Source organism: Rutilus rutilus (genome assembly GCF_951802725.1).
Source record: "Rutilus rutilus genome assembly, chromosome: 3".
Lineage (NCBI taxonomy): Eukaryota > Metazoa > Chordata > Actinopteri > Cypriniformes > Leuciscidae > Rutilus > Rutilus rutilus.
In genome coordinates, this window is record NC_140211.1 from 6,964,708 (window position 1) to 6,982,808 (window position 18,101).

General features: G+C 36.5%; 4 protein-coding genes across 6 annotated transcripts in view; 1 reads left to right on the forward strand and 3 right to left on the reverse strand.

Annotated features, from left to right (window-relative positions):
* Positions 1 to 1,284: 1,284 nt before the first annotated feature.
* Positions 1,285 to 6,379, forward strand: pnp5a (purine nucleoside phosphorylase 5a). Of its 2 annotated transcripts, XM_084404131.1 has the most exons (6): positions 1,285 to 1,508; positions 3,383 to 3,552; positions 3,652 to 3,755; positions 4,245 to 4,420; positions 4,708 to 4,898; positions 5,612 to 6,379. In XM_084404131.1, exons 1-6 carry the CDS (start codon positions 1,486 to 1,488, stop codon positions 5,827 to 5,829), a joined length of 882 nt encoding a protein of 293 aa, XP_084260257.1. In that variant the 5' UTR covers positions 1,285 to 1,485; the 3' UTR covers positions 5,830 to 6,379. The 2 variants fall into 2 exon arrangements, with proteins under 2 accessions (XP_084260257.1, XP_084260258.1); XM_084404132.1 differs by lacking the exon at positions 1,285 to 1,508 and having other exon boundaries at positions 3,345 to 3,552.
* A 1,075-nt stretch (positions 6,380 to 7,454) lies between these two features.
* On the reverse strand, positions 7,455 to 12,111 carry LOC311287351 (uncharacterized protein). Of its 2 annotated transcripts, none has more exons than XM_084404130.1 (5): positions 11,832 to 12,111; positions 11,153 to 11,354; positions 11,001 to 11,077; positions 10,833 to 10,911; positions 7,455 to 8,764 (listed from the first exon to the last, which is right to left on the reverse strand). In XM_084404130.1, exons 1-5 carry the CDS (start codon positions 11,994 to 11,996, stop codon positions 7,617 to 7,619), a joined length of 1,671 nt encoding a protein of 556 aa, XP_084260256.1. In that variant the 5' UTR covers positions 11,997 to 12,111; the 3' UTR covers positions 7,455 to 7,616. The 2 variants fall into 2 exon arrangements, with proteins under 2 accessions (XP_084260256.1, XP_084260255.1); XM_084404129.1 differs by having other exon boundaries at positions 11,153 to 11,357; positions 11,832 to 12,085.
* An 82-nt stretch (positions 12,112 to 12,193) lies between these two features.
* On the reverse strand, positions 12,194 to 13,814 carry dusp19b (dual specificity phosphatase 19b). Its single transcript, XM_084405896.1, has 4 exons — positions 13,558 to 13,814; positions 13,126 to 13,172; positions 12,573 to 12,725; positions 12,194 to 12,496 (listed from the first exon to the last, which is right to left on the reverse strand). Exons 1-4 carry the CDS (start codon positions 13,781 to 13,783, stop codon positions 12,314 to 12,316), a joined length of 609 nt encoding a protein of 202 aa, XP_084262022.1. The 5' UTR covers positions 13,784 to 13,814; the 3' UTR covers positions 12,194 to 12,313.
* A 1,577-nt stretch (positions 13,815 to 15,391) lies between these two features.
* capn1 (calpain 1) overlaps positions 15,392 to 18,101 on the reverse strand; it is a 31,485-nt gene continuing 28,775 nt past the window's right edge. The window contains exons 19-22 of the mRNA XM_084404806.1: positions 17,706 to 17,784; positions 17,508 to 17,624; positions 16,395 to 16,453; positions 15,392 to 16,189 (exon numbers count right to left, since the gene is read on the reverse strand). Coding sequence (XP_084260932.1) covers positions 16,163 to 16,189; positions 16,395 to 16,453; positions 17,508 to 17,624; positions 17,706 to 17,784 — 282 coding nt within the window. The 3' untranslated portion in view covers positions 15,392 to 16,162. The remainder of the gene's footprint in view (positions 16,190 to 16,394; positions 16,454 to 17,507; positions 17,625 to 17,705; positions 17,785 to 18,101) is intronic.

The following is an 18,101-nucleotide window of genomic DNA, read 5'->3' on the forward strand; positions in this document are numbered from 1 at the left end:
TGTATTTACTAGTTGCCATATCAACACTATATAGAGAAAAAATTGTGGCAAAAATAAATAAATAATAATTTTTCATCTCTATTTTTTGTGTTTATTTAAAATTAGACAAATCTGATATTATTTTAATCTCCAATATGTTATTTAACAGTTGAGATAGTTCTTTAATGCTTCGCTCACTAGCAGAAGACACTAGCCGGGTTTGAATCCCAGTTGTGCAGGTGGGGCATGTTGTCACACTGCGTTAAAATGTGCCCCTATTAGAAATATGCTATTATATTCTATACTTTTATTAATTCAATTGAGAAAACATGAGAAAAGGGTGAATAAAGACTGAGAGTCAATGTTCAGAAATTACTAATTATTTATTTGTTTTGAACTATGTTGTATAGCTGTGTTTTCCTGTGTTCATAGTCAAAATTCAAAAATGAGTTTATATTTAATTATTAAAAAATGCCATTATTTTATTGAGAAAATATTTTAGTTTGTCTTTTTTTATTAGATCAGATAACATTTTAAGCTGTCATATGGTCATGTTACAATGTGCCCCTCACATGTTACAATGTACCCCACCTATGGGGCATGTTGTCACATTGCACTTCCATTCTTTTGGGGTATATCCAGAAAAAAGTATATACTGTATTAATAAAACCAAAACACATAATTGTAGTAGACATGTGTGAAATTAATGTGGGGGAAAATAAATACTCTGAACCATAAGTAGATTTACACAAACTGAGAAAGTCAAAAAGCGTTACTTTGTGCCCCGCTCTGCCCTATAGGTTGCGCATAGCATGTTTTAAAATACCCTAAAATTCCCTAAAATACCCTAAAACTCACCCTAAAATTCTAAATAGGAAAAATCCTTTTAAAAACTGAGTTTAATTTTCTACATGATTTCATGATGGTAAAAAAAAAATCGTGCGTTATTGTTGATATTACCTACGCACCACACACTTCTTCAGTAGGTCTGGCAAAGATAAAAGGTAATTGTCGTGATGTACGTATGTTCACGATTTCCTTATCTAAAATAAATCATTGTGAACGAGATTGAATATGCCAAATACACATTGACCCAGTGTTAATATTTGAACGACTATAGTCTCATGTGTTTGTTTTGTTCGACCATCCATAAATCTAATCTTGCTGAAATCTCATTTCCAGTATATCAGCTGTTTCTCGTGTTGTTGGCCCACCCTGACCGGGGGCGATGCGTTAGGGCGCGTTGCGTCAGGGGTGTGTGTGTTGCGTTCCGCTTTTCATTTGCGTCAGAACGCGGGGAGGAGCGGCAGAAACAGAGGATCTATAAATCACCGGCGACCTGCGCAGCACTTCAGGAATTATTAAACAGTTATACTGGCTTTGTTTGAATCTCCGTTATTTGTTTTCTTGGTCGTTCGTCGCACAAGTTCCCTCCGTATCCGTCGCTATAGAAACATCGATATTTCCGTTCCGTATTTGTGAAGGATCTGACCAGCGATTTTGAACATGTTTCCTGAGAGCAGCACTGGGTATACTATTATTATTATTATTATTATTATTATTATTATTATTATTTTCAGATCTAACTATTTCTACATTCTTTATTTTGTCTTTTAAAAGTGTATCCCATGTTTGAATTCTATTTCGTTGGTGAATGCAATATAATCGCTCCATGGCTCCATAGCACAGGGGTTGCATAGTTAAAGCTGATCTATCATAATTTATCCATTCATTCTGTCATAATCAATGTGAGATGGCATTTAACCGAATCGTCACAGTGAGGAGCACGTGGTGATGCGCGTGCGCGCTGCGTGTCTTGAACAGCTGCCAGAGCACTGAGCTACAATGCGGCGCGTTTCGGTACCGTTATATAAGAGGACGTTTCGGATTTTAAACGGGTTTTCTTTGGAAAATTTGGCTATTTAGATTTTTTTTTTTAACTATGTTGACTGTTGATTGTATTGGAATTATTTTGAAAATGTATATTTTCTACAATAAAATGGTAAAATACGTAACGCACACATGCATATCATATACAACAAAGACACAATATAACCTGCAACCCTACTCTCTAGATAAGCTTAATTATTCAGCCATAATATTGGTCAACCATTATCCTACTAGTTGTAAATTCTATACAATACATCAAACCAAAAGGAAAAGGGACTGACATGTTTAGTTAAAAGCATTAAAAAATATATATATATATATAATTTTTTTTTTTATAATATATATCTTTTTGGACCTGCACTATTTTCACATTCTTTTAGATTTTTTTGACAATTAATTTGTTGTATAGAAAATGTATATTTGCTACAATTAAATTGCAAATCTAAACATTCATTTTTTTTAATGATAACTTACTGTTTTCCAAACTGCAAAGGCCATAGTTAATCGTAAAGCTGCTCGGTCACAGAAAGTTTATTTCAGGAGTCAGCCGCTCAGATTACAGTAGTGATGTGTCCAAAAGTGGCTCAAATTTCAAATCTGCCAGGATATATTTTTATTTGCTATCTGCCATTCAAATCCATTCAGAGATGCCTAATACAGTATTTGGCATCTTATAATGCATAATACATATGTAGATGCTATTCAAAATGCCTTTTGTGTAAGCAAATTCTATACAAGTTGAATGTTTGTGACGTTCAAGTGTGTCAGACTCCGGGGAATGTGATGGAATTTTTATTCTTTGATGAATGTAAAGTGTCGTTTGACAATGTCTATTCCCACTTTATGATTTAAAATATGTTTATGTTGAAATGTTATGTCCCCTGTGTGGAGGTTGTGGAAAATGTCTTCTCACAAAAGGAGGAGAGTCAAATCAAACCCTATATAACGTCTATCTAATCTACAAATACTCACATGATTTAATAAGTCTAGACTTTGTTGATTAATATGATAATACTGTCAGCTGCGAGTCGGGCCAGTATGAGCGTCACCAATCAGAATGTAGAACGCTGTGACGCACTCATCTCATGAGTATTTTGAACATATTCTGCGAAGGTTTAAATGAGTGTGTATTTTTCTGGCCATTGAGTTGCTCTGCTGCGTCTGAAGTGACTCCCGACCGGCTGCTAATAAACTTTATTACTGCAGAGAGGAACGTCTCTGATGCTCTGATCATTTAAGGGAAGCACTAGCAACACTTTGAAAGTGATACTCAAGTAATGGTGTTTCTTGGACGGGACGCCATCCCCCATGTTGGGTTAATAACACCTGTGGAAAAAGTGGTTAGTCCATGTTAGTGCCTCAGGCCAGAACCGGATAGGTTTGTTTTCAAAACTTTCCATCGCAGGAACTTGACTTCTGGGCAGATACAAGCATACCGTGTGCTGGGAATGCAGTTAGCTTGTTAAAGTCGTGTGTGTGTAGTCTCATAAATGTTTCCACTGTCTCTTTGCAGCTACAGCTTTGAGGATTGCCAATCCACAGCAGACTGGCTCCTGTCCCAGACTGCAGTGCAGCCTCTTGTGGGCATCGTGTGTGGCTCGGGGATGGGTGGACTGGCTGACGGGTTGAAGGACCCGGTGGCCTTCAACTACAAAGACATCCCCAACTTCCCCCAAAGTACAGGTGAGCGTTTCTGTATAATGTGAGGTATTACCCTGCAAGGTTTCCATTACCCCTCTTATTTTTTTGTGCTGAATCTGTGCATTTGTTTCCGTTCTGCAGTGCACGGTCACGCAGGTCGACTGGTGTTTGGCACTTTGAAGGGAATACCATGCGTCTGCATGCAGGGAAGGTTTCATCTCTATGAGGGATATGCCATCCAAAAGGTACATAATACTCACGTCCAAAATGTAAAACAATATAGCTTTTTTTTGTCAGTCTGACAGCTAGACTGAGAGTTATCCTGGTAGGAGACTGGTTGTTTATCCATTTCTATGTATGTAAATATCACTGAAATCACAAGTTGCACAGTGTTAAAGAACCCTGACCTAGATTTCTCATGACCATTTTTGCTCTTCACCACGTGATTAATCTAATTGCCAAATGACCTAATTTGAAAATCTAGTTAGTTTTAACTGTGTGTGATTGAAGCATAAACTCTTCGACCCTGTGAAATGCAAAGTCCAGAACACTAGTTGGTTTTGCATTAACTTTAAAACTTGCCTTAGTGCTAAAATCAGCAAGGTGTGACAAGATGTCCATCAGATGCTTGTGTACTTGGCACACGTTTCATTAGTGCCATTTTTGTATGTAATTGTTGGTCCGCGTAAACCGCTACTGATGTGAGCTTAACTAATATTGTTGTTCTGTTGCAGATTACGATGCCTATGCGGATCTTCAAAATTCTGGGAGTGAAGACCGTGATTCTTACCAACGCCGCTGGCGGTCTGAACCAGGACTTTAAAGTAGGAGACATCATGATCATCAAAGATCATCTCAACATGCCTGGGTTTGCTGGAAACAACCCGCTGACGGGACCCAACGACGAAAGGTGTGTTTATATGTTTTGCGGCACTAACTTGTATTTAACACTCTTACGTCATGGAGCTGTTTCGACATGCAGAGATTTCACACATACTTCTGTAAAAATTGTTCATTATACAAGCCTTGAGGGGATAGTTCAACCAAAAATGAAAATTAGCCCATGATTTACTCCCCCTCAAGCCATCCTAGGTGTATATGACATTCTTCTTTCAGACGAACGCAATCCGAGTTATATAAACAAATGTCCTGGCTCTTCCAAGCTCTCCTAACTTAAATTGCTTCTTTTTTTTTTAGGTTTGGGGTACGTTTCCCCTGCATGTCTGACGCATATGATCGAGACCTCCAGCAGCTGGCGTTGGACGTGGGTTCAGAGCTTGGCTTCAGTGATTTCCTGCGAGAGGGCGTTTACTGCGTTCTAGGAGGACCTTCGTTCGAGACGATCGCGGAGTGTCGCATGTTGAACAAGCTGGGAGCTGATGCTGTCGGTAAGAGCGGTCACGCCTCTCTTAAAGGGATAGTTCACATAAAAATGAAAATTCTGTCATAAATGACTCACCCTCATGTCGTTCCAAACCCGTGAGACACTTCGTTCATCTTCAGAACACAAATTTAGATCTTTTTGAAGAAATCTGAGAGATTTCTGTCCCTCCATTGACAGCTACGCAACTACCACTTTGACGCCTCAAAAAGTTCATAATGAGATCGTGAAACTAATCCATATGAGGTTTAGTCCAAATATTCTGAAGAGACTCGATCGCTTTATATGATTCAATTCATATGGATTAGTTTTACGATCTCTTTATGAATTTTTTGAAGCGTCAAAGTTATAGTTGCGTAGCTGTCAATGGAGGGACAGAAAGCTCTCAGATTTCATCAAAAAGATCTTCATTTGTGTTCCGAAGTCTTACGGGTTTGGAACGACATTAGGGCGAGTCATTTATGACAGAATTTTTATTTTTGGGTGAACTATCCCTTTAAGACCCAATCAGTAAACAGTATTATAGTTTAATTATGCAGTTCTCTGACTGGCCAAAGGGGGCGTTCACACTGACAACAATTTGCAGTAACTTGAAGTCATTCATTTTCAAACTTTTTCAATGTAACCAAGTTAAACTACATCACTTCTCCTTTGCATGAAGTTAAATCCAGTGACTTTCTAATGTGAACTAGTTTACTAACCAGGCTTTGTCTGTTTTAGGCATGAGCACTGTTCACGAGGTGATCGTGGCACGTCACTGTGGCATGCGCGTCTTCGCTCTGTCTCTGATAACTAATAAAGCGGTTATGGACTACGACAGCGAGGAAAAAGCCAATCACGAGGAAGTTCTGGAAACGGGCAAACAGAGAGCGGAGCATCTGGAGAGACTGGTGTCCACCATAGTCGCCCGGCTAGAACACAACAACAATTACGCCTGAGACTGTTCTCGGATCAGATCCGACATCAGTCACAGACCAAAGAACGCCGATTCATCTGTGAACAAACACAATGGATAAATGGTTTCAAAAAGCATGTTATACAGGTCAATTCCATTCAGCTTAGACTTATTTATAATGTTTATTGAATCTTATAAGTCTTCATTTATTTTTGGTCTGCCTGATATATTTTGCGCTTATGTATATAGATCTGGTGAGCATGGGAGTGCTTGGGTTTTTTCCCCTCTTTCGCTCTCTTTACAGGAAAAAATACAAATAATTTTTACATTCCTATGAATGATAAACTAATGTTTCTTATTTCTATCTTAAAAGTTTACCATTTGTTACTTTAGATTAAAAATCTCTGTAACACTTTGATTGGTTTGTAGTATTTGTAGGTAGATGTACAGTAAAGGTCTATCTTGTGTATTTTTTTTAACATTATTAGCAAAATTGGCTATTTATTATTATTGTCTCCCTCTCATTTATGTAACTTAATATTACACATATATGGGTGAACTTTGTCAATGTTTGAAATGCTTGAGGTGATGAGGACGAGGTGATGAGGACATGGTGATGGTAAAAAAAACTGAGATGGAAGAAAATATACATTTAATATATATTTCATCCCAACATCAAAAATAAATTATATTTTGCATACATATAATGAAGTCTCATTATTTTGTCATTATCAATCTTTATGTTGAGACAGTTACGTAACAAGTAAGTATTTTACATCTCAAGCTGGAACAGCTCACTTGCTCCATATAGAGCTATAAGGCCATCAAGTGGCAAGAGTCATGAAATATCATGTTATATTATTATTTTTCCACAAGAGGTCGGCAATGACACCCAAAGTAAGGTATTTTGAGCTAAATTAAAAGGGTTATGTGTGAAATAGTGAGTTATTTTGAATTTAAGTTGAAAGAATGTGAAGAATGTGCTTAAATTACTACATTACTATTTATTTATTATTTATTGATCAAATCTAGTAATTCAAAGGTAAATAAAATAAAAAATAACAAAAAATCTCCCACAAATTGCATTAAAAAATAGAAAACATATGATCAAAAAGAAATAAAATAAGGACTATATATATATATATATATATATATATAGCATTTTAGGGCTTCGGGTCATTTTGACCAGCGAGGGAAAGAAGTGTTACAAAGTGCGAGGGAAGGGTAAAATATGACCTAGATGTTTCGTAGATTCACCCTAATGATCCTATCCAGAACTTAAACAGAAAATTGCAGTTCATCTATGGAAATTCTCACGTATTTGGTCACAGTTGGGTTAAACAGGGTTCCCACACCTTGGTTAACTTCAAATTCAAGAACCTTTCAAGGACTTTCCAGGTCCAATAGCCTCAAATTCAAGGACTTAATGTGGGGAAACATTTGTTGCGTTCAACAACGAACGCTGAGGTAGCATAGTAGTTTCACGCGCCCGTGAACGTCATGGCAACGTACAACACAAAGTACCTCACGTGGGAAACACTTAACGTAACGCGTAAATGCGCGTAACTAACGTAAATCAAGCAAGCTAGTATTCATAGGCCACGAAGTGTTGGCGAAATAACACTTTCATCCGACCGGAGGGAATAATATAGATTTTTTTTTTTTCTTGCAGAAATAAATGCAAGCACTTTCAAGGACCTGTCTCTGTGTATGTTTATTTTCCCAAACTTTCCAGGGCCTGCAACATTTTTTTTTCAGATTCACAAACTTTAAAGGATTTCAAGGACCCGTGGGAACCCTGGTTTAATCAGGCACAGGTGGACCGACTGGTTAGTTCTCTTCCACATTCGAGTTCGCTGAACTTCCTGTCCCAGCGTGGCAAACCTTCGAGTGGTAGTTACGGTGGCTGCTTTGAGAGAAAGCCCTGCCACAGTTTCGGCAGCGATGCGGCTTCTCTCCGGTGTGAACCCGTCTGTGTTTTCCCAGCGAACTGGGCTGAGTAAACCGCTTATTACAGATGTTACACGCGTAGCCCTTCTGTCCTGTGTGAGTGAGCTTGTGAGTCTTCAAAGACCCCTTGAGAGTGAAAGTCTTCTCACATACGTCACAACTGAACGGTTTGTCTCCAGAATGTGTCAGTAGATGAGTCTTGAGATGCGTTCCTCGTCGAAACCCCTTCCCGCAGAGCTCACAGCAAAAGGCTTTGACTCCCGTGTGGAGCTGTTTGTGGGACTTGAAGGTGTTTGAGTGTACGAAGGTTTTTCCGCAGTCCTCGCATCTGAAGGGTTGTTCGCCCGTGTGCAGCCTTTCGTGTGCCTTGAGGTTCCCCTTCTGAGCGAAGCTCTTCCCGCAGTGTTTGCACGGGAATGGCTTTTCTCCAGTGTGAACTCGCTGATGGTAATCCAGGTAAGATTTGGTGAGGAACCGCAAACCGCACTGCACACACACAAAGTTCTTCTCGCCACCATGTGTTCGCTCATGAGATTTGAGGATGCTCATCAACGTGAAGCTCTTGCCACATGTGGAACAGGTGAACGGTCTCTCGTCACCGTGACTCGTCATGTGATTCCTCAAGTGGTTTGGCAAGCGAAACGTCTTCTCGCAGAGCTCGCATTTGTGTGGTTTTTCCACCCTGTGGATTCTCTGGTGGATTTGGAGGAGGCGTCTGCGGGCGAAACGCTCTCCACACTCTTGGCAAGCGTGAGGAGTTTCTCCACTGTGGAACTTCTGCTGGTGTCTTCTCAAGTTATTGAGGAAGGTGAAGGTTTTTCCACAGGTTCTGCACATGTTCTGCTCATCTTCTTCAGTAGTGTGTGTAGTTGCATCCAATCCTGTTCCAATAATGTTGGGTACATCCAGTGTGTCAATGTTTAACTGGACTGAAATGTCATTTGATTCGTCTTTGGGGTTTGGTTGGTTTGGTTCTTCTCTTTGATGGTCTACAGCTTCAGGCTCTTCTGCACTGGGCTCTACTGATTCTGTAATATGAACATTGCATGTTTATTAGGGGTGTAACAATATATCGTGTCACAATATATATTACAATACAAAAATGCAACAATATGTATCATGGATAGTGACCATATGTATTGTGTATAGTTCGACCAAAATAAGAATTACTGTGTGAGAAAAAAAATCACGTTTTCAGAGTTTTAGTGTCACATTAAACTACTACATAATGTTAAATAGAGGTCGAACAATTCATCGGTTTTGCCGATATATCGGTACCGATAGATGATTGGTGGAACTATCATTGGCAAAAATCCACACCGATAGTGCGTCTGTTGCTGGATTGGCTGAGAAGTGTGCGCAGTCATTACACAGTGTGAGAGCGCTGAGAAGAGAGTGCTGGCATTATACAGAGCGAGAGCGACCTCTAGAGGACAAATAACACACTTTCACTGGCTGAGTTGTTTACGTTAACATGCTAGGCACAGAGATCACAGAATGAATACAGAACACTACTAAAGTACATATTGCCATGTCATTATAAAGGAATTCATTTGTTGACTAAATGCTGCATTAGCAGAGAAAGAACAGAAGTGTGTTTGCCGTCGAGGCTGAGAGGAATAACATTAGTAGTGGCTACCTCAAGCGGTTAAAACAATGTGACAAAAACACACGCAGACCTCACCCAAATGTTTCATGTCACAATCGCTACCATCTATTTGCATTAGTTTATATCCAGCTGGTCACTTTTATGCATTCATTAGCCGGAAAATTGTAATATTTAAAGCTAGTGACGTGATTGCTTTCTCAACATTGATGTGTTCATGTCAGAAACATAAACAAATCAGAAATTTGTTTTTTTTTTTATCACTACAATACATATTGTTATTTTGATTAGATAATCATCAAGTGTTCTAAAATAGAAGCAAATAAACTGAGAGACTCTACATTTATGTAATTTTTATGCTCTGGCCTTTGCAGATATTTAAATATGGTCATCTTTTTTAAGCATGATTCATGTGAAATGGTAACACTTTACAATGAGATTACAATTTTTGCATTAACTAAGGTTAATAAATGTTGTAGATGTATTATTGTTATTTTGTTAATTTCAACATTTACTAATACATTTTAAATTGATTTTTATTGTATCAGTTAGTACCTAAGTTAATGTACTATGAACTAACATGAATGATCAAGGTACAGTTGTATTGCTCAAATATTATTGCATGCAGTAAAAATGTACATTGCATAATGCATAGTTCATGAAAGCTAGCTAATACATCCTTGTTAACAAATGGGACTTTTGCCAAGTGTTACCTATGAAATATGCATAGGCTATGTTTCTAGATTATAGCTAAAGAAACACACATTTGACCTGTAACATTTTTATGTTTAAATTATTTTCTGTAGTCATTTTAACATATTCATATTTAGATATTTATTAATTTAGCACATTTCAGTTCAGCACTGTTTTACTTTGAGCGATATGTTTGTTTTTAATCCCAATATCCATTTAAAAAAAAATTCGGTTGAATAATCGGTTATCGGCATGTACGGTCAAACCTAAATATCGGTATCGGTAAAATCCACTATCGGTCGACCTCTAATGTTAAATATAATGTATAATAATGCAATGTGGGGATATTTGTGGGTCCTGATAATGCCAAATGTCTGATGTTACCAGTAAAAAGTGGCCGACATTATTTTAAATATATCTAGTCAGTGACAGAGTAAAGCATATTCGTCTAAAATAATTGTGTATTTTCAGCTTCAGAATCATGAATATTGTTATTCTGGTGTCACTATTGTCATGTGCATTGGGTTATCAGCACCAAGTCCAAACATATTCATTTACACACACCATGTAAAATCAAATTTAGCATTTTAATTACATTTTGTTAACCTTTTATCATATGTCTTGGAGTATTGCAATAATATCGTATCGTGAGTTCAGTGTCGTGATATGTATCGAATCGTGACATAAGGGTATCGTTACACCCCTAATGTTTATAGATATGATATTGGATATTTAGGCCTCACATTAACATATTACAGCACATGCGTTAATGTGCATGACACAAATGCCGTCAGTACCATCAACAGCAGGAGATTGACCCTCTATGTGTTCCTCTTCATAACCAAATGCTTCTTCAAATGTAAAGCCAGGCTCTTCCTAGATAAATACAGGACTATGTTAGTTTAACGTACAGCAAATTATAGTTTGTATTATATTGTAAACAATTACAGCAGGATGCGGTTTACTTCAACAGTCTGAGGAAGATCTCCACCACATTTGGTGCAATCCTGGATTCCTGAGGTGACATCTTCCTGGTTTCCTTCTACAACAATGCATTTTTCTTGTTTAATCATTTAAAACATAATTTAATACATGATTTATTTACGATAAGAACCACCTTTGACGTGTTCCTCATCTTTGGCATTGGGGTATTGGGTCTTGAGTGGTTTCCCCGTCCCATCAGACTGCTTGTCTGTGCTTTTGTTGAGTTCATCTACTTGTGTAAGATATTTTCTTCGTCCAGGTGATGCTTTATGAAGGATTGTGCAGATGTGTTCAGCTGTTGAGTTTGTTATTTTCTTTATAACATCTGTCAGATTCTTCTGAAGCAAACAACACATATCAGTAACTAGCCTATAACTGTGAAGGTAAAGTTAAAAGTAACTTTTTAATACGTATAACAGATTAACTTAATGTAACTGCGCAATGATCAAAGCTCAAAAATATATTAAGACAATGTTTTAATACGTGCAATAATATTTCAACAGCACATTTTGCCTTAAAAAGTTTACCGTTAATTATTAGCAACAAAATGTATCTGGTAGTTCAAACATTAACTGTGGCAGTTTAATATTAGTAAGTTATTAGTCGAACAAAATGCTTATTATAAAAAGAAAACAAAATAACAGAAGTTAAGGAGATTCCATATTAATTATTTATAACTTTACAGCGATTCAAATAACTGTTAACTATGGTAGGTTTAGCAGTAACTATGTTTACCACGGTGATTTTTAGTAAAATATCTTATTCGTTACGATTTTTAAGACATCAGCAACGATATATTTGAACGGACTTACCAATTTGATATCAGTTTCTGTATTTGCACTTTGACGTTTTGACTGAAAAATATCAAGTTTACAAATTTCTGTCACTATAGATGAGACTAAACTGTCCATTATTGTGCGCAGTTGTTTCTGGATAGAGAGTTCACACGACATACTTCTATTCCTTTGATATATCATTAAAATGTTTAATAAGAAAGGCGACTACTATCATTGATTCATTTGTTTTGCCGAAGTCCCTTCGGTTACTGTGTTGTGACGCACGTGAACGCGGATTCAACGGTTACGGTTGATCAGTTTCCAGTCCTGGTGCATTTCAAAATAAAAGTCACCTATTAAACCTCATGAAAATGTAAAGACCATCAATAAATCAGCAGCAATGGCAAATGTTTTATTTATGCAACAAGTGTAAACATAACCATATATATATAAAAAATATTTATACAGAAAAATTGGGTTTACAGAAACATCAGATCAGTCTCAGAGTTTGTATGGCATTATGGATTATATTTCTTCAGCTGATTCATGAAGCCTGGGTTTGGCTGGATGGAAGGCCGGGCAGTTTTCACAGCACTGAAGGCTTCATCAAACGACATCTTCTCCTGGGACATGAGGAACCCGATGACGACAGAAGCAGAGCGAGACACTCCAGCGTTACAGTGGACCAGCACCACTCCATCCTGAAGAACACGCAGAACAGAGCTTATAGACACACACACACACACACACACACATCTGTCTGTCTTCCACACACACCTGCTGACTGGCTCCCTTTATGAACTCAAAACATTCAGGGAAGTATGAGGTGATGTCTGTCTCTGGAATATCCATCATGGTAACAGTCTTATATGTGAAGAGATCAGGAAACACGTTCTGAACCCCATACGACACATTCAGCACATGAGTCACCTAAAACACAACAGATATACGTGTGTGTATATCTTATTATAATATATATACGTCTGTGTTTGTGTGTACACAGTGCGTGTATATTTGTGTATATATTTGTGTGTGTGTATATATATATATATATATATTTGTGTGTGTGTGTATTTATAGACACACACATATAATGTATATACACACATATATAATATAAATAAAAAACTTTTGTGTTTTATATAACTTTTATATATCACGATTAATCGATTTGACATAACTAATATATATATATATATATATATATATTTAGTTTTATATAAATTAGCTGGCCTAGTTTTATAAAGTTTATAAGTGGCTTTAGTAAGATATATAAAATAAAAAATATAAAAAAATATATAAAATAACAATAAAAAACACATTACCTTACCTTTAACCTTTTCAATGTTTCTATGTCATGAGCTGCATCCTGGGATGCTAAAAAAATAAAAATTTGACAGTTAGAGGTTAATACTTAATGTGCCATATATATATATATATATATATATATATATATATATATATATATATATATTATCATAATCCAACATTATTTTAAAGTTTGAATTTAATTCATTTTACAGTGTAAACAAAAGTTGTGGGCCAAATTATATCATTTTATTACAATATTGGATAAACTTCGTTGTACAAAAAGTAACATACAATGCCATTTAGACACTGTTGATACCTTGGACTCCATTAATAAAGTAATAATTACCATGTTACAATGGTATTACCATCACTTTACCTAACACAGTGGGAGTTGTGTCGGGCTTTCACTTTTATTACAAATTAAAAATAAGACATTAAAGACAAACCGCACAGAGCAGGAGGAAGGGTCTTATGATGCCCACTTGCAGGTCCAGGTTCAAGTCCTGCACGAACCCGCACGCCGCGTCACTCTCGCGCTCCGTATCGCGCGTGACGTGGAAATCATCGCCGTGTCGCGTCTCGACGAGTTTCTCGCCCGTTACAGTCGTGACGCGCGTGGTCTGCTTCCTCAGACGCGCCGCGGAGAATCCCTCGATCTCCTGCGAGAGAGAGTTCATAATCTCACTCTACCTAACGACACTGATCGCACCGCGGAACTAAAGAGAAAGGGAGGCTGTAAACAAAGCGGGGAACCCTAAGCTTGGTGCACCCTTTAATTTCAAAATAAAAGCCCCAGACCATAATTTCCACAAAATACAACGTTCGTTTATACATCATTACTAATGAATCTGAAATATGGCATTAAAACAGTGTAAACATTTTCAGGAACTCTTGTGGTTCTGTTTAATATCTTAGTATTTTAAAATAAACAAAGTAAAATCAAATGATCTAAATGTCTTTGTATAAATGTCAAATTCTATTTTTAATTGACTAATACCAAGCTAATATTAAACTACCAGTTTCCGTAGTACGGAAGCCCTAAGAGGCCATGGATAATATTTTTTTTCTCTGTTGTTTTCTCGTGATAATGACTTAATTTTCTCGTGATCTCGAGATAACAAAAGTTGTTTTCTCGTGATCACGACTAAATTTTCTCGTGATCTCGAGATAACAAAAGTTGTTTTCTCGTGATCACGACTTAATTTTCTCGTTATCTCGAGATAACAAAAGTTGTTTTCTCGTGATCACGACTTGTTTTTTTCTGCGTAGTCGGCAAGAACAGTATAAGCACCAAACGCAGAATAAAGCAGCATCATGGATGATCGCATTCGCTTTTACTTTGATAACAGGATCACTCAAAATGAAATAGTTCTATGTCTGTCAGTGATTGGCGACTTCCACATTAGTGTCCGACACTTAAAGGAGGAGGCTGTCAGTTGACGTCTGCATGTCTACCAGAATTATGTTTGAAAGATTTAGATTAATGTTTTTTTGCGGCTGACCCGAGAAATGGTCAGAGAGGTTCAGTTAAGTCTGGCCAGGTTCTCCTCTGGGACACCTCTCTCTCTCTCAAAGCAATTATAAAATCCATCTCTTCTGCGGGCTTTTTATGAAGTAGATTTCAAAATCAAAGAAGCCAGCTCGCACGTAGGCTACATCATGATATACACAACATTCAGAAGGAGCGAGATTTTCTCGCGAATCGCGATACATACACATTACGGCGTGAGAAAACGGTTTTATGTCGAGATCATATATTAGAAATTAAGTCGTGATCACGAGAAAACAACTTTTGTTATCTCGAGATCACGAGAAAATTAAGTCGTGATCACGAGAAAACAAGATAGAAAAAAATAACAATCCATGGCCTCTTAGGGCTTCCGTACTGTAGGGACAAATCTTGTTATAGATTTCTAGTTGTCAATAAAATCTGCATATATATATATATATATATATATATATAAAATCTACATTTTAGCTGCTGACAGTTTGATACTTTTTATAGTTAAATAGTTACAGTGCCAGCGACATTAATTTTATATTCCACATAATATAAAACTGCATGCATTATAATTGTACATATATTAATAATATGCTGTTTAAAATAGTATTAGAGTAAATAGGCTATATTATTTTGTAGGGTGGGGCAATGTCTTGTCATGTCATGTCAACAGACATTATCACTCATATTTGATATGAAGTCCCACACCGGAAACATTTCCCTACAAAAATTAATAAGTAAAAAAATGGAGACAAGCACTGTTAAATCCATAACAGAGCACACATTTTATTTTTTAAAAGAAAGTTTATTGAAAACCCACAAAAAATGAATTAAAGGAAAAAACTATTTTGTAAAAACCTGTTGATTGGCATTAAAAGAAGAACAGTTTCCTCCACATTTTCATCTTTGTATTGTAAGATAAAAAGTTCGGTTCAATCTCGTGGTTCTGTATATCAGATTCGATCTGTTCCCGGTCCTGTTGTATTGAAGAGAGGTTTTGAATTGCTCATATAAACAGAACTTAAGTAATGTATATAAAATACAAATGCATGTCTGTTTCAGCTTGATAAAAGATCCTTTGGTTTGTCCCATAAAACAGCTGCATGAACACTTTCTGTAAGTAAAGCTGGGCTCAAATCTACACATGCGTTTCTAATACGGCATTCTTTATGTGTACAACATTCAGATATGACATGCACTGAAAATATGCAGCTCATAAAACATTGATTAAAAACGGCTGAGAATGATTGAAATTGGCAATGATTGATTTGGCACGTAAAGTGTAAACGAGTTTTATCTGGCGATCCATGGGTAACGCATGCAGCTCGATGCAGAATGACTAAAAACATGCTGTAAATGTTTGATAAGAGTTTTCTCTCGGCTTCAGAAACACTCACGATTGGCACAGTATTTTCCACGCTCTGATTAAAGTCTATGTAAACAGGGCTTCGTGACTTAAGGCTGTTTGTCCGTTAGAAATGCATTGGAGATGTGTAGAAATTAAGGCACTCTTTAGACAGTCTCAGTGCAGACAAAGGGTGGAAATCTGTCCTTTTCAGGCAAACATGGTCAGAGAGATCCACTGCGAGAGAGAGAGAGAGAGAGAGAGAGAGAGAGAGAGAGATGAGACACAAATGCTTGTTTCCTTCACATGTCAGTGTGTTGTTTCAGGGTTCATTTAAAGTGTGCTGTGGCTGCTGATGTTGTGCACCAGGTAAAGCAGAAGTAGTGTGTGTGTGTGTGTGTGTGTGTGTGTGTGAGAAATGTTCATGAAAGTGAAGTGAAACCTCAAAGAATGTGAGCGACACGACTCCGTCTGCGTCTGTGTCCATCGTTTTGAAGGTCTCTGAAAAACACAGACGTCTGAGTCAGCTTTATGTTATGACAGAATTACTGTATTATTAGACAGAGATTATGTTTAGATATGTTCATGTAATGATTTGTTGTTATGAAAACAGTAGAATACTTCATTACATGAAATCTCTATATATTAGTAGTCTCTTCAGCACACTAAGGCTGCATTTCTAATGCAGTAAAAACAGTAAAAAAATGTGAAATATTATTGCAATTTAAAATAGCTGTTTTCTATGTGAATATACAGTAAAGTGTAATTTATTCGTGTGATCAAAGCTGGATTTTTAGCATCATTACTCCAGTCTTCAGTGTCACATGATCCTTCAGAAATCATTCTAATATGATGATTTGCTGCTCAAGAAACATTTCTGATTATTATCAATGTTGAAAACAGTTGTGCTGCTTCATATTTTTGTGATTTTTTTATTTATTTTTTATTATGATGAATAGAAAGTAAAAAAAAAAACAGCATTTATTTGAAATAGAATATTTTGCAACATTATAAATGTCTTTACTGCAGGGTTATTATTGTTAACTAAAGCTAAAATGATTAAAACATTTATGTTAATTGAAGTAAAGCTGAAATAAAATAAAATAAAATAAAATATAATATAATATAAGTATTAGTTGAAAACAAATTTTTTGCCTGGGCAAAAAAAAAACTGAAATAAGTTTAAGTACTAGAATTAATAACTGGAATTAATAGCTAAAATAAAAACTACAAAAAAAATATATATAAAAAAAAATGAATGAAATGACTATTACTAAAACACACAAACTGAAAATAAAAAGCTAATTAAAAACATTAATAAAACAATAATAAACTAAAATAAAAACGAACGCTGCTTTACTGTCACTTTGATCAATTTAATGCACCCTCGCTATTTATAATAAAAGTATAAATATCTTGCACAAAAAAAACTTCCTTTGAGCAGTTGTGTATATATTTTCTACATATAATCTATTTAATCTTTGCTCATTATTGAATAACAAAAACAGTACAATTCTAATATTTAGGACAAAAACAATTCTCCAGCCCGACTCACTGAACATGGTCTCCAGTCGCACTAAACAGGTGACGAAGTTGTCGAAATCCACAGAGAGGTCTTGCTCCGTGTACCGCAGGATGATCAGCTGGAATAAATGATTGTTCAGCTTAAAACCTGGAGGAGGAGAGGAAGAGAGGAAGAGATGAGTGCTGTTCCCTCCGTTCTGTTTCTATCGTCCAGTGTCAGTCAGCGTACCTGCTGTTTCCAGGGCTCTTCTCATCTCATACGAGCTCATCGTGCCGGACTTATCCAGGTCATGGTCTCGGAAGATTTGCTGTGAACAGGTGGAAGACTTCATGAACTGAGCAGAAATAACTGCAATATGAAGTCGGCAATCAGAATTGACAGCATTTATTTTGCAACATGAACACTGTTATCTTCCTGTTTATTAATCTGCAGCTGCTTTGAAATAATCTGCATGTGACTGGCTAAAGACAAAAAAGAAGGAAAACCTTCTTAAGCAATTGTTATTAAAATAATTATCTTATTAAATTAATAAAGAAACATATTACAATTACAATAATACATACTATCATAATGTTAAATATCAAGTAAATCAAGTCTTTAATAATCATAATAATCATAATAATA

Coding starts and splice junctions, on each gene's coding strand:
- pnp5a (XM_084404131.1), top strand. CDS start 1,486: ATGTTTCCTGAGAGCAGCACTGG. Junction 3,756..4,244: donor AGGGATATGCCATCCAAAAG/GTACATAATACT, acceptor GTTCTGTTGCAG/ATTACGATGCCTATGCGGAT. Junction 4,899..5,611: donor GCTGGGAGCTGATGCTGTCG/GTAAGAGCGGTC, acceptor TGTCTGTTTTAG/GCATGAGCACTGTTCACGAG.
- LOC311287351 (XM_084404129.1), bottom strand. CDS start 11,996: ATGATATATCAAAGGAATAGAAGTATGTCGTGTGAACTCTCTATCCAG. Junction 11,078..11,152: donor AGATGAGGAACACGTCAAAG/GTGGTTCTTATC, acceptor GCATTGTTGTAG/AAGGAAACCAGGAAGATGTC. Junction 8,765..10,832: donor TCAATCTCCTGCTGTTGATG/GTACTGACGGCA, acceptor TTCATATTACAG/AATCAGTAGAGCCCAGTGCA.
- dusp19b (XM_084405896.1), bottom strand. CDS start 13,783: ATGAACTCTCTCTCGCAGGAGATCGAGGGATTCTCCGCGGCGCGTCTG. Junction 13,173..13,557: donor AAGACCCTTCCTCCTGCTCT/GTGCGGTTTGTC, acceptor TTATTTTTTTAG/CATCCCAGGATGCAGCTCAT. Junction 12,726..13,125: donor AAACATTGAAAAGGTTAAAG/GTAAGGTAATGT, acceptor GTTGTGTTTTAG/GTGACTCATGTGCTGAATGT.